This window comes from Cornus florida, unplaced genomic scaffold (assembly GCF_030987335.1).
Source record: "Cornus florida cultivar Cherokee Brave unplaced genomic scaffold, ASM3098733v1 CherokeeBrave_3.0.0_Hap2_Chr11, whole genome shotgun sequence".
In the NCBI taxonomy this organism is placed as follows: domain Eukaryota; kingdom Viridiplantae; phylum Streptophyta; class Magnoliopsida; order Cornales; family Cornaceae; genus Cornus; species Cornus florida.
Window position 1 is genome coordinate 128,044,316 of NW_026775581.1, and position 14,861 is coordinate 128,059,176.

The 14,861-nt window shown below is 34.8% G+C and overlaps 1 protein-coding gene across 3 annotated transcripts; it reads left to right on the forward strand.

Annotated features, from left to right (window-relative positions):
• The first annotated feature begins 5,846 nt into the window (after window positions 1-5,846).
• Window positions 5,847-14,820, forward strand: LOC132283080 (PHAF1 protein At3g51130). Of its 3 annotated transcripts, none has more exons than XM_059784970.1 (15): window positions 5,847-6,163; window positions 6,494-6,576; window positions 7,668-7,742; window positions 8,735-8,802; window positions 8,876-8,981; window positions 9,079-9,139; window positions 9,227-9,393; window positions 9,823-9,885; window positions 11,585-11,632; window positions 12,811-12,924; window positions 13,019-13,142; window positions 13,227-13,303; window positions 13,782-13,886; window positions 14,056-14,117; window positions 14,697-14,820. In XM_059784970.1, the coding sequence occupies exons 1-14, from the start codon at window positions 6,064-6,066 to the stop codon at window positions 14,101-14,103; spliced, it is 1,239 nt and encodes a 412-aa protein (XP_059640953.1). In that variant the 5' UTR covers window positions 5,847-6,063; the 3' UTR covers window positions 14,104-14,117; window positions 14,697-14,820. The 3 variants fall into 3 exon arrangements, with proteins under 3 accessions (XP_059640953.1, XP_059640954.1, XP_059640955.1); XM_059784971.1 differs by having other exon boundaries at window positions 5,849-6,163; window positions 13,019-13,118; XM_059784972.1 differs by lacking the exons at window positions 5,847-6,163; window positions 6,494-6,576; window positions 7,668-7,742 and adding an exon at window positions 7,774-8,559.
• Window positions 14,821-14,861: the final 41 nt, after the last annotated feature.

Below are 14,861 nucleotides of genomic sequence, written 5' to 3' on the forward strand. Positions count from 1 at the left end.
AATTTTTTGAAATTGTACAAAATTACCCCTCCATCATAAATGTGACCTAAATTATTATTGTAATACCCATTTTGCCCTTTTAATTTTTCGAAAATACCTATCATCTACTCTCTGCGATTTGGTCCACCCCACCAACTCTCCCACCACCGTCTTCTTCTTCTTCAACCACCACTACCTCAACACCCGACCCGGTTGGACAGAGGGAGTGATGTTAAGCTCTCGAATCCCAACTCCGACACCCCGAACATTAAGAAAGCTGCCGTCAAAGCGAAATTCATAACTGCACTTAAAGGCGGGCTGTAACCTCGATCAACCAACCTCTGCCTCTTTTTGTTCCGATTCCTAAACTCTTCAACCAATTCTTTAGTCAAACTTTGATTCTAGTAAGAGATATCCGGATTCAGATAATGAATTTTAGATAGAGTGCCAGAATCAATGTCTTTACGAGGTTATAGGGCTCGGTCGTGACTGTACTGCTGACAAGATCTGGTCGGCCTACAGGAAGCTTGCCTTCCAGCGCCACCCCTACAAGCTTGTCCAGTCTGGCGTCTCCAAAGCTGAAGCCACCGCCTCCTTCCGGGAGCTCGTCAACGCCTATAAAGTCCTCTTTGACCATCGCAAACGTGCTTGGTACGATTCGCACCGTTCCCAAATCCTCTTCTCCGATCCCACCCCATCCGGTTCCTCCACCGTCCCCAACCTTTTCTCCTTCTTCTCCAACTCTGTTTACTCTGGCTATTCTAACACTGCCTGGCCTTCTACAAAGTGACAAGTTCGAAAAAAAAATTAATAAATAAATAAATAAATCACCGTTTATTGTCCTTTTTGGTCTTTTTTACAAAATTTTGTATTTTTATATATTTTATAAAATTGTTGACTAAGGGTACTTTAGTTAGATTTGGTTTTAAATGTGCTAGAGGGATTTGATTGCACCAAATTGAAACTTGAGGGGTATTTTTTGCACTAGAGGGATATGAGATGTGATATGCACTGTATGCATAGTTGAAGGGTGTTTTTTGCACTTGACCCGTTTGACATATTAGAAAACTCTTACTAGTATACACTCGAAGAGGGAATGAGACATCCTCTATAATACAAGCACACATTTCAATTTGTTTTCCTTTGCATGATAATGTTACTTAAAGATACACAATTATTCTATTCAAATATGTATGAAAATAAATTTTTTTCCCCTGAATTTGAAAATATTGCCTAATGGAAAATAAATTCATCGGGAACAATTGTCAATGTTATAAATAAAGATAATATCAATCAAAATATAATATTTAATATTTTGTTTAAGAAAAATCTATCTTCAATTTTTTGTTATTTTATTGTTTTCAATGGTGTTCCCTGCTCAACAAATTTTATGAATTTGTCAGTGTGTTTGGTAACTAACTTGTTGCACAATGTTTTATTACAAAAATATTTGAATTTTTCTAAAAAAATGGTATTTATATGATTAAAATTTTAAAATATTATTATTATAATGACAAAAAAAAAAAAGGTGAATAAAAAAAAAAACAAAATAAAAAAATCAGAGAGAATTTTGAAGGGGAAAAAATGGAATTTGTTTGAATAAAAGGAATTCAAAGTTTTTGAAGATAATTAAGAAAAAAATTGAACAAGAATAGTAAGATTGAAAAGAAATAAAAATTAGAGAGAAACTTTTTTTTCAAAAAAATAATTTTAGGGGAGACATTTTATAAATTCTTAAAAATTATCTGGCTAAGTAAAAAAAAAAAAAAAAAAGGTCAATGGATGAGCATACCTCTGCCCCTCTGGGTCCATTTTGGTTTAATCGTTTATCATAAGAGATTTTGGCCATGACAATTAGACATACTTTAAAGTACTCAATATTAAAAATAAAAAAAATACAATCTAATTAGGAAAAAATGTACACGTAGATCAAAATATTTTTAGACAAATAAGTATTTTTACGATAATAAATAATATATAATAACATAACATAAAAATAATAGCAAAAACGTGTGACACGAGTAAGATTACTATTAAATACTTAAAATATTATTTAATAAAAAATATAAAATAATTAATTAATATTATAGAAGTGGTTTATAACTGATAGAAAAATTCAAAAGGTGGAAGCTATTTAATTTCTCAATATTCTTCATGAAAAATATTGAAAAAAATACATTTAATGGAGACAAATTTAATTTTAATTTAATGAAAGAAAAAACTTTATTATTTTATTCTTTGTTATAAAAAAATGTGTTTCAATTAGGGTCAAGTCCAGAAAATACTCCTATCATACCCCTCACATGCAAAAAAACACCCCTAAAGTTTTAATTTTGTGCAAATAGGTTCATCTGACACATTTAAATTATACTTTGACTAAATTGCCCTTTATTGAACTATTTTTAAAATATATCATTTTGTGAAATGACCAAAAAGGGTATACTTCAACAATTTTTTTTTTTTTTTGTGACATCGTTTTTGCCCATCTAACAAAAGATGATGATGACGACCAAGAGAAGAAAAAAAAAAAAACACATGAATGCAACGACAAAAACATAGACCAGAAAAGAGAGTTCATAAATCAAGAGGATGGTGCCGCCCAGATGTCTCAAGCTTGGATCCGGCGGGTGGTGGTGTCTGTCGGTGTATGAGAGTATATTGGTAAATCATCGGAGAGACGAGTCACGTGGTGGTGACTTAGCCAGGTGAGGCCTAGTTTATTAACAAATATGCTGTTGGATTGCAGTGGCACCGGTGATTGGGAAGTTGCTGAGCATCGACAGAACATGTATTGTTTATTATAATAACCCTCACCCTAACTAGACACAATATTGTCCATTTTTGGCTCCCCCGTACCAAATACTTCTCAGGGAGTCAATCATCCTGGTACTATTCCAGGGTAAGCATGTTTAACTCTGGAGTTCTGGTAGGTTAACGGCTATCATGGCTTTAAAATACGTTGTTGTATAGAAGGGTGTTGAATTTACATATAACACTTGTCCCATCCACACCCAGGCGATGTGGGATTGTGCACCTGTAACTCGTCCAGTGTGGTAGCCTACTGGTGCCACCTACATACGCTCGCACACACCCACTCGTAAAATTGCAATAATCACCCCCCCCTTTGGGCCCAACATCCTCGTTGGCCACATTTCCGGTTAGGTTAGGCTCTGATTCCATTTGTAATAACCCTCACCCTAGTCGGACACAATATTGTCCACTTTTTGTTCCCCCATACTAGAGTCTTCCCAGAGGGTCACCCATCCCGGTATTACTCCAAGTTAAGCAAGCTTAATTTCGGAGTTTTGGTAAGTTCACGGCCATCATGTCTTTAAAACACATTGTTACATAGAAATGTGTCGAATCTATACATAACACTTGCCTCATCCATACCCAGACAATGTGGAATTGTGCACCTATAGCTCATCTATTGTGGTTACCTACTGGTGCCACCTGTATACGCCCACACATATTCGCTCACAAGGTTGCCATATTTCTATAGAGTCGGTGAAGGCGAATTAACTGGGTTGCCGCTTAGGGATGACAACGGGGGCGGTTTTGGGCGGGTGTACCCTCCCCCGCAACCGTTTAAAAATCCCGCCCCTATCCCCACCCAAAACCGCAAAAACGGGGGAACTTTACACCTCATCTCCGTAACCGTTTAACATTTTTATCCCCGCGGGTACCCGCCCGGCCCCGTTTAAGACCATAATTTATTTATTATTAAAATAGATTTACTCTTTTTTTTTTTTTTCCCTCATCTTCAATTTTTCACCTTGCAACTTTCCTTTTAATGAAATTCATTTGTTACTTTAATATTGTTATATAGGGTACTTAATATATAGTGGAAATTATATATATTAATGAAATAAGAGTACTTAAGTAATTTGCTATCTAAACGGGGTGGGGCGGTGCGGGGCCACCTCCCCCGCCCCCATACCAAACCTGCGCGGGTTTTTATTACATCAAACCATCACCGCCCAAATAAGTAAAACAGTCCGCCAAAATTGTCAAAAACAGGGCTGGTAACCGCGGGGCGGGTCAAATTGCCATCCCTATTGCCGCTTCTGGAATCATCACGTAATCGGTGGAAGGTGGAGGCCGCCGGTGACGGAAACAATGGCACAGTGACCACGTTGAATCGCATTTTGAGTGTGTTTATGTGCGTAGGCGGTGACTCGTCGGCGATGATGGAGGCGGAACCATAGTGGGTTTTGTTAAAGAACACAATGGCAGTGAGCAAAGCATGTGAATAATGGTTTTTCGGTAACTGGTGGAGAGGCAATGGAGTTTTTGACTACTATACCATGCGATCCAATGTTGGACGTGTTATAACGAGTCGACCAAGTAGGCCAACTCGGCTACTCGTGAGACCCAATCCGGTGGTAGAGACAACCTGTTTACTCACCAGAGCGAGTTATTATTCTCTCTCTATTGTCGCCTCACCGACCCGTTAACTAACCATCATCCTCTTCATCACTCCACCAAAGAACACTATACAGAACAATTTACTCGCCGAACTTAGGCCTGAGATTGATGCAGTGAAAATTGCAGAGGTTGCTGTCGCCAAAGGTTTCATCGTTAGTGTGCCATAGTTGCCGTTGTTGTTGCCTTTGCCGCGATTTAAGTAATGGCGGGCTTGAATAACAGTTGTCATTAAGTGTTGTTGAACATATGCTTGAGATTGACACGGTTATGTGTTGTTGAAGAAGAAGAAGAAGCGTGTTTGGTTACAAGAGTGATGGTGTCTTAAACTAGCTTGACCTAAGCCATTTTTGGAAAACTGAAATGGCAAAATGGATGTTATAACACTAATTTATGTCAGATTTATGATCGAGGGGTATTTTTCACAATGTGAAAAAGAATAGGGGTGTTTTTTATACACATTTTCAAATAGGGGTAAAAGTGATACTTAGAGTATACATTAGGGGTGTTTTGTGCGCTTGCCTCGTTTAAATTATCAATGCTAATGTACTAAGGAAGTTGAGCATGCACACCAAACGCAACATTAGATTCTTATATTAAATGAAATATTTAAAATCTTAATTGGTAAGAAATATAAAAAAAATGCATATTATAGCAATGGTTTGTAACTGTTGGAAAATTTCAAAAAGAGAAATTCAAAAGGCAAGCTATTTAAATTCTGTATTAAGGAAGTGGTTCATGCATTTTGGAAAAATTAAAAGGAGAAATTCAAAAGGTACAAACTATTTAAATTCTTCTAATATACACCTAATACATACTTAATTATTATTTGATAAAAAATATAAGAAATTGAAAAATTCAAGAAGTGCGAGCTTTATAAATTCTCAATTTTCTCTATAAAAAACCAACAACACATAATAATAAAATTTTCCCGCACTCTCATGCGTATATTATTATAGAGATAATATATATGGATAGATTTTGAAATTGCAACAGTTGTAAAGAGATGAGTTGTAACCATGGTTATTTTGATAATTTATTTATTTATTTTGACGGTTTAAGTTCTCAGTATCCATCCAATTTGTAGTCAAATTAATTGAGATCAGTTAATTAATTAGGGTATGGTCAAATTACAAGCTATATTATCTAAGTAAAAATAAATTATCCTTCCACAGGACACTTGAAAAGAAAAAATTATAGATGGTCTTTACTATTTTGCCCCATTTAAGGAGCTTTCTGAGACGTAAAAAAGTATTTTTATTACTACATAGATAAAAAAAACCTTTTAAAAAAATTATCAGAAAAATCCATTTTAAAAGTTGTTAAAAAGAAAAAATAAAATTCCAAAATTGGACTCTGTTTGGTAATTAGTACCTCTAAAGCAACCCTACTTGAGTAAAGTTAAAGTTATCCATTCCGGAGGATTACGTGCCCACGCCACTGGGGACATTTATATAATTTTACAATGTTCCCATTTTCTTCGCTACGCTTTCCAATCTCGTTGGGTCGAACTCAATGATCAGACGATTCAATTCACCGAATTCAACGTTTCGTGTTTGAAATTGTTTCCAGAGATTCACTCGCACATACACATACATACATACATACAATCTCAACAACCGAGAAACCCTAATCCGAAAGGAGACGAAAGAGAAAGGTATGATGTTGCAGAGACCCAGACGGAGGTGCGAGGGCACGGCCATGGGTGCCATCGTCCTGGATCTCCGGCCCGGCCTCGGAATCGGGCCTTTCTCTCTCGGTAACTCCCAATAACACAACCACCTGTATCTTTCGATCGAATTCGACAATAATCATTTCGTTAATTAGGTCAAATTATTTGTGCATTGGTTATTAATATTCAGATTGATTGAATGATTATCGATGGTCGATTGTTTACGTGTTGGGGTGTATTGAAATTTTGCTGTTTTGATCTATTGATATGTTGGTTATCAATTTAGAGTACCGTATCAAATTCTTAGTTGAGTTTTGGGAATTATGTTACTTAATAGTTTACTTTATCTTATCGTCGTTGTGAGTATATGTGTTATGTAATATGTTGATTGATGATTTGATGTTGATGTTGTTTCAGGAATGCCGATATGCGAAGCATTTGCCCAGATAGAGCAGCAACCCAATATTTATGATGTAGTCCACGTGAAGTACTTTGATGAGGTTCGTCAATGAATTTAATTGAAGATGGTTAATGATGTTAATTTATTCAATCTATTATTATGTCAAGGGTCATGCTATGAAATGAAAAAAGAAAATGTCAAATATAGATTGCAAGTGTCAAATAAAACTCCACACCTACAAGTGGAGAATGGGTTGTAGGCATATGATTGGTTAACCAAATGGCAATTTCCAAACCATATCCCCTTGTAATCGGGAGCCATAACAGGTAGAAGATGTTATTGTTAGTTCACACCATCTGGTGTTCAAATTTTTAATTTTTTTTTTTTTTACAGGTTCAGTTAATCCTTACTTCCCTGGTGTCTTGTTTTTGAAGTGTCCAGTAATGATTCTACCTTCTTTTCCCCACAAACGATGTTATGCTTCAATTTGTTAAACAAAGGAGATCTAACAATATCCAAGTTAAGATGCACCATAAATAGTGTATTGCGATGTTGGCTTTCATGGCCATATTGACATAAGTTTTTCTGATTATAAAATAGTTTTAGTTCAATGACTTTTTCAATAAATTTCTAAAATGGCTCTGGTTTTGTGAGCCCTGAATTAAGTCAGTCGGTGTACTCGGGTAATTTAGACTACTCATGAATCACACAGCTCTTGGAAAACAATTGGTTTTGCTGTTATTAGCCTACGAATAATAGGTGCACAGATCTAACAGTTAATGTTGCAATGGTTGCTGCCAGCTCGTAGCATAAATCCTGAATATCCGGTATAAAGTTCCTTCAATCAAAAAATGTTTGCAGTTTGCAATCGGCTTGCTGACTACTTGTACTTTTTTATTGCAATCACCTACCCATTTTTGTCATCGCTGTTATTAGATTATGTCTATTATTCATTTTGTTTTGAGGTTAATGATTTCATTGTATAATGTGATATATGCAATTGTTTTGAACTTGTAGTTATACATGACAGTTCAGTTCGTAGACAGATAGCATTTGGTTGTACTGACAATCTACTTGTCTTAGTTGTCATTCATTTATGGATTACCTAATGGGCACTCGGTGAAGTACCCAAGCATTTTTTTGGTATCTATAAGTTGCAAGACCTCTCATCATTATGCCTGTTTTCTGCAGGAGCCTCTGAAGCTGGATATTGTCATAAGCTTTCCTGATCATGGTTTTCATCTCCGATTTGATCCCTGGTCGCAAGTATTCTTTTTAACCATAGCTTCGACATTACCTTTCCTGCATGGTTATATTTAGCTGACAATCGTATTTGTTTTTATATATATATATTTCTATGCAACTCTAAATATTTGCATAAATTAGTACCTTGGTGCTTTGTGGTTTATTGGACAAGATTTCATATATGGAAAAGAAAAACTTGCTGTTAGTTTTAGCTTACAATGCAGTAATTTAAATTCATGAGTTTGGCCCCAAACAAGATGACCAGAAATTACTAGATCATAAATGCAATGAAACCATTACTTCGATCAAGGTAAATTTCCTAGAACATTAAGTTGTGAAAATATATATATTAATTCATACTTAGTTGAATAAAATTCAATTAGAGAGCCCGAAAATAGAAGAATTACATAATAAATAAAAAAATTGAACAAGAAAAGGAAACCTCAACTATCTTTTTATATAGTTAGTAGAATTCCTTTCTGGAAGTTTGTGAATGTCACACCATATTTTTCATTAGTTATATATTAGTTACTCCAACATGAAACCTCTTACCTCTGGGTTAACAGTGATATATATATATATATTGGTTTTTCCCATCTCATTTTGGTTTTTGGTTGTTGTAGCTTGAAGTTACAATTCCGTAACAATTCTAGACATAATATCCTTGAGAATAATCAGAAAATGAAGAAATTCTTTGGAATTTCTTTATGTATCATTTTATTTTATGGGAGAATGCTTCGTACTTTATTTGAATGTTTGCAGTGAAGGATTCATTGTTGTCCAAAAGTCAGTGGCGTCCTTTGATCTTTGGGCTGTAACAATATATTTGAGTTTGAAGGTGTGGTACATATTATGTGATCTGATCTGCTATGCTTCTAACAATTTAATTTTTTTGATTCATGCTTTATAGATTGTCTTACAGAATGTTATTGTATGAATGATACATTTTGAATACAGAATGTTATTGTATGAATGATACATTTTGACTGACCTAAATTTGTACCATGTATCAGAGGCTACGCCTTGTAGAAATTTTTGATGTCAAACGGCTTCAAATGCGCTATGCCACTTCCCTGATTGGGTGGGTTGTGAGATTGCACTTTATTTACATACTGTCTGTTAGGATTATTCTTGACCCTTATTGTTACTTTCAGGGGACCGTCAACTCTAGCTACTTTTGTAGCAGTTTATGCGCTTTTTGGGCCAACATTTCCTGGAATTTTTGACAAAGACAGATGTGTTTACACTCTATTTTATCCAGTATGTTCAGCGATACATGATTATGACACAATACTTCTTTTCTTTTGCTTTTATTTCCAATTCTTTTTCACTGGGAGGTGATATCTGTATTTTGTAGGGGTTGTCCTTTGCCTTTCCAATTCCCTCTCAGTACACAGAATGCTGCCATGACGGAGAAGGTATCGTATTTAAAGTTTTTATTCCGATCTGCACAAGTGTACCAATTTGTCTATCCTCATTTGGCTCCCTCCTTTTCATCATGAAAGCGGAATTGCCCTTGGAGTTTCCGGATGGCACCACTCCAGTTACGTGCCGTGTCTCCATATATGATAGTTCTACTGATGGTAAAGTTGGCGTAGGGTCCTTAATGCACAAGGCTTCTGCTCCTCCTCTGCCTTCTGGTAGCCTCTACATGGAAGAGGTGCATGTTAAGGTCTGACCACTTCCTTCACTTGCATAGTTGCATTACGTAATTTATTTGTTTGCACCCTTAGTGAATTACTACCAACTCACGTTTCTTCCCATCAGCATCATGCTTCTGATTTTAGTTGGTGAAACCTTTTTTACACATTCTCCTGTTTGTTTAGAGTTACATCTTTAGACGGTATCTTCTTTTGCCCAGAGAGGGGGAGAGGAGAATCATGCAGACAGTGATTTTGAATTTTAGTCAGTGTTTATAAATCTAAGCATGGATGAGAAAGGAATCTTGTGGCGGGTCCCAATTAGTTGTCACATTACTCTGTTATGTTCTTGTTTGTTTCAAAACACGACAACTTATAGATGTACTTTTTGAGACTCCTTTTTCATCCGGTGCCTGTAGAATTTGGATCTGATCCTCCTTTCCCTTGTCAATGTTATTCAGCTCGGGGAAGAATTATGTTTTACCGTTGGTGGTCAGCACATCGCGTTTGGTGCATCTCAACAAGTAAGATCAATTGTGCTCTTTCATTGCATAAAATAATCTTTTTATGGTTTTGTTTGATGTAATATATATATATATATATATATATATATATATATAAAAATTGGTACGTACATCTTTCTCAATATTTTCATAAGGTGTACGGTTTGTAGAAGAAAAACTGCTGTAAGCTTTCTTAATAAATTCTTTTTGATCATGATGTCTTTTCTTAAGCAATCAGATATACCATTTAGATCACAGTTGATAAAGTTGCAACAAGAATTAAGAATCATCACTTCTTCTCCTCAAACACCTATAAGGCATGATCTGAGCAAAGCCGATTTTTTTTTTTCTTTGAATATTTCCTTTATAGAGAACAAAACAATTACCTTCGTCGAAATCATGGGAACTACCCTGTAGTCATTTCTTATTGCATTAAGTTACTAATTCTTTATCTGACATATTAGGGATGGGAAAGTTATTCTGGCAGTGGACAATTTGGAATTTAAGAGTTCTGGTGTGTTACAGTCCTACAGATAATTTGGTAAAAGTCCAAGAATGGAATCAAGAGTGAAAAGTAATGCAAACCAAGAGAAGACAGAGAATTTTGTTGAATTGTTTGCAATAATATGTGAACTTTATATAAATTTGTAGATGTTCATTGCAGGTGGAAATTCATGAATAAATTTGGAATTATTAAATTATGTGGTGATGACATAAAGTTTACCCAATTGATGTAAAAGCTTAGGATTTTGTTGGAATTTTTATGAATGATTAAAGAATTATCTCATGGAAGTCATGCATTACTTCAGTGAATTTGTACTGTTATGCTAAGAGAGGCTTTAGTTTGGATTTTCCTTTCATTTTGCTTGCATCGCACACACCTAGTTTGGGTTTATAGGTATTCAAACTAAAGAGAGTGGAACGTTGCCCCAAACCCACCTCCTCTCTCCACTATAGTTTCCTGCCTCCCCCTTTATTTGAAACACCAGGTTGTACTCTTCCTCCTTGCGTATTAATATATATATATATATATATATATATATATATATATATGTATGTATATTTTTATAATTTTTTTTTTTCTTCTCTTTTAATATATTTTTATGCTAGACAAGCTATATAATATGTATACTTCGTAAATTGTTGAGAAAAGAAAGAGAAACATAATGTTTGAGGTTCAGATATACTTAGTTATAGTTTCACTTTACCTGTATCCGTATCTTTCCTAATTCTTCCATAATTATTTGATTTTGAATGATGTTTATTCTTACTACTGTAACTTTGACTTTATTTCCATCTTCTGGTGAAATCTGTTTTTGATTTATAGAAAATTGATGTTATGCTTTTTAGTAATTCCGTGCTTGATCTCAAATGGTCTTGTTATGCAGATGTATGGATTGCTTTATAGAAAGTTGATATTTTGCTTTTCTGTAATTCCGTGCTTGATCTCAAATGGTCTATTTCTTATCTTTCCTAATTCTTCCATAATTATTTGATTTTGAATGATGTTTATTCATACTACTGTAACTTTGACTTTATTTCCATCTTCCGGTGAAATCTGTTTTTGATTTATAGAAAGTTGATGTTATGCTTTTTAGTAATTCCGTGCTTGATCTCAAATGGACTTGTTATGCAGATGTGTGGATTGCTTTATAGAAAGTTGATATTATGCTTTTCTGTAATTCTGTGCTTGATCTCAAATGGTCTATTTTTTATGCAGGATGTGTGGAGTGAATTAGGTCGCCCCTGCGGCATCCATCAAAAACAGGTATGTGAAGTTACTCAAAACTTGGAGACAGTGTGTCAGGATTGTATATGGTTATAGATTTGAGTTTCTTATGTAAAGCAATAGGATTTTTATTTTTCAGCTTGCAGAATTTCAATTTTTTTTTTATGAAACTTTAAGTGGACTGAGAGAAATTAGAATTATTCAAATCAGTTAAGGAATTTTGTCATTTATTAGAAGGTAATACATTAGAGTTATATATACCAACTCAGTGCTTTGTATTTTTCATAATTTGTATTTTGTAATAATGCATTGTGGGATTCTTGGATTTTTACCTAGATGACCAGACTGGGATTTGAAATGAATGGTAAATGATGTTTTCCAATGTTTTTATTTATAAAGCCAAAAATTCTATGGTTTCTATCACTGCATGCTTGATTCAAATGGTTGTCCTTCTCACTCTTTTTGTGCTTGCAACATGGGTAGAAATAGAGGTAGTTTTTCAATAATAAAATTCTTTCGAATATATGGTGCTAGATGTGATAAACTACATCAAAAGATATAATATTTGACTAATATTAGCAATAACATATTAATAAGGGAAAAAAAAAAAAGGTGCTTACTCTTTCATTTTCTTTATGCTATTTTTGGCTGGGAGTTTGTTGACAGAATAGTTTGGTAGGCGAGTAGTAGGGTACTCACCTAGTGTCATCTACATATTTTGATACTTCAATACTTGCTATTTTTTCATGTTATTATAGCAGGTCAATTAGATGATAGGCAACTAATAGGGTCATTGTCTGGGGTCACCTAGGTATTTATTATTATTATTATTATTTTTATAAGTAGGGTCACCTAGGTATTTATTATTATTACTGTTTTTATAAGTAGGGTCACCTAGGTATTTTGATGACAGTAATTTTTGCTAGGCTAAGATACTTAAGATCTCTGTTAGAATATGTAAGAAGAGAAAATTGAACAAGTGGTAAATATATAAGGAAGTCAACTAACAAGACCATTGCCCAAGGTCATTGTGGTATTTTGACAACGATTATGTTGATATTTCAGATACTTGTGATTTATAGTTTGATAAAATTTTATGGACGTGAAATTTGAATTGTGAGGGATGTTGGAGATAGATGCCTTAGAAATGTGTCTGTCATGGTCACTTTCTGGTTCAGGCCCAAACAATCTGTTGAGATTGATTTTCACTTGTACAGGTAGATCAAATGGTGATTCATTCTGCGTCAGATCCCAGGCCACGCACGACTCTTTGTGGTGATTACTTCTACAATTATTTCACACGTGGCTTGGACATATTATTTGATGGGCAGGTATTCTCTTCCTTTATCTCAGATATTATCAATGAAGTTCTGCATATTTATTTTTGTGTTGGAAAGTAATCAGATCTTTGCGCTAAATTTTCAGACTCATAAAATCAAGAAGTTTGTTTTGCACACCAACTATCCAGGGCATGCTGATTTTAATTCCTATATTAAGTGCAATTTTGTAATCTTTAGTTCTGAGTGTAAGTTCCTGCCTCTCATGCAAGGTGCTGCTTCATTCTCTCCCCCTTAGTCTGCTTAGTCTTTGCTATTCGGAAACTGATTCATTACCCATCTTCTGTTGCCTACAGTTGGTGGGTCTTTTCATCAGGAAGTAAATGCCTCTAAACGTAGCATTGCACCCAGCACAAAATGGGAGCAAGTGAAGGTAAAATTATGTTTGTGCAAGCCCAGATGTGTAGTTTTTTTTTACCCTAGAAAGATTTAACCAAGGAATTACGAAAGTTGATTATAGAAGTGCAGTTCTAATACATCATGGCAGACTTCTGTGATATCATAAGAGAAATTAATTATCTTGATTTTCTTTTTCTATTCACTTGCGTAGTTGGTGGGAAAAAAGTTCCACAATTGGCGTGTTTTTTCTTCTTCTTCTTTAATACCAAAGGGAACATTAAAGAATCCTTCACACTGTTTCGTGTTATTTTCAATGTTTTATGGAATAAACTGTTAATGGTTTACGATGCTGACATTCAGTATTGTTGGGTTGGAGGTGCTCTGAAATTTCTCCTTGTGAAAGTAAGCAAAGCTTACTTTAGCCACTCTTTCCTCCATCCGGGAAAGAAAAATGAAATAGAAAAAAAGAATTCAGTTTTTCGGGTGTTGATAGAAGAACTATTTTTCTGTAGGAGATTCTTGGGGACTGTGGTAGAGCTGCTATTCAAACACAAGGCTCTTCGAGCAACCCTTTTGGATCTACATTTGTATATGGGTATCAAAATGTTGCCTTTGAGGTGAGTTGTTGATAAAAAATCGACCTATTATTGTAGTAGCTAAATCTTTTTTACATCTTTTCCCCTTGCAATGCCCGGTGGTCCTTTTTTACTTTTTACTTTTTTTCTTTCTTTCTGTCCAACTCATAGCATATCCAGGATTTCTTACAAGGGAACATTGATATCGCAGGTTATGAAGAATGGCTATATTGCAACTGTAACTCTTTTCCAGTCGTGATAAAGTGTTGATTGGTATGTGGATTTTGATCCTTCCCTTACCAATGCTATGTCATTGCATACTGAGTCTTTGTGACTGTTCTTTCTGTATTATTCTTCTGTTATTTCATGTAAGCACTGCTCCTTTAGGCCAAGCCTTGGGTGTTGCTTGTGAACTCCTGGAACAAATTTGTTCTTTTAAGTCTCACACGTGTGTGTGTGTGTGTGTGTATCTTGGCATATTTAGGCTTTAGTTGGAAGACTGTTTTCAAGCACTTATGAATACTCAAACATAATATGACATCCAACATAATTTATTTATTTATTTTTAACCATGGCAAGAAACTTACACGCCTAATATTTGTCCATTGTCCGTAATGGACTTGAACCCTCTGCCTTCAACAATCAACCAATTTAGCTATTGTCATTTCGAATAATGTATATATTCTTCTTTGAGATTTATAATGCTGTCACTTCTACGAGTTACTGTCTAATTGACTGTATTTTTTGCATCTCTGGAAAAACATAACCGAACCTCCATACAAGGAGACTTTATTCTTCTTTTTCTTCTGAGACTGACTTAATGCTATGCTGTTTTGAAACCTATTTTTGCAGGGGCTGGTGTGTTTTGTACAGTTAATCGGTGTTAAAGCGGTACTGCTTAGAATGAACATCATGATGTAAAATGTTAATTGTACAGTTATATAATAAATCATACAATTTCTCTATCTTGTCTCAACATGTAGTTTGCAAGATATCGTGCAACTAATTATAACTTTA

Excerpts from the sequence above, each read along its gene's own strand:
- LOC132283080 (XM_059784970.1), top strand. The coding sequence starts at position 6,064 with ATGATGTTGCAGAGACCCAGACGGAGGTGCGAGGGCACGGCCATGGGT. Across the intron at positions 6,577-7,667 it reads ACGTGAAGTACTTTGATGAG|GAGCCTCTGAAGCTGGATAT; the intron begins GTTCGTCAATGA and ends TGTTTTCTGCAG. Across the intron at positions 12,925-13,018 it reads ACATATTATTTGATGGGCAG|ACTCATAAAATCAAGAAGTT; the intron begins GTATTCTCTTCC and ends CTAAATTTTCAG.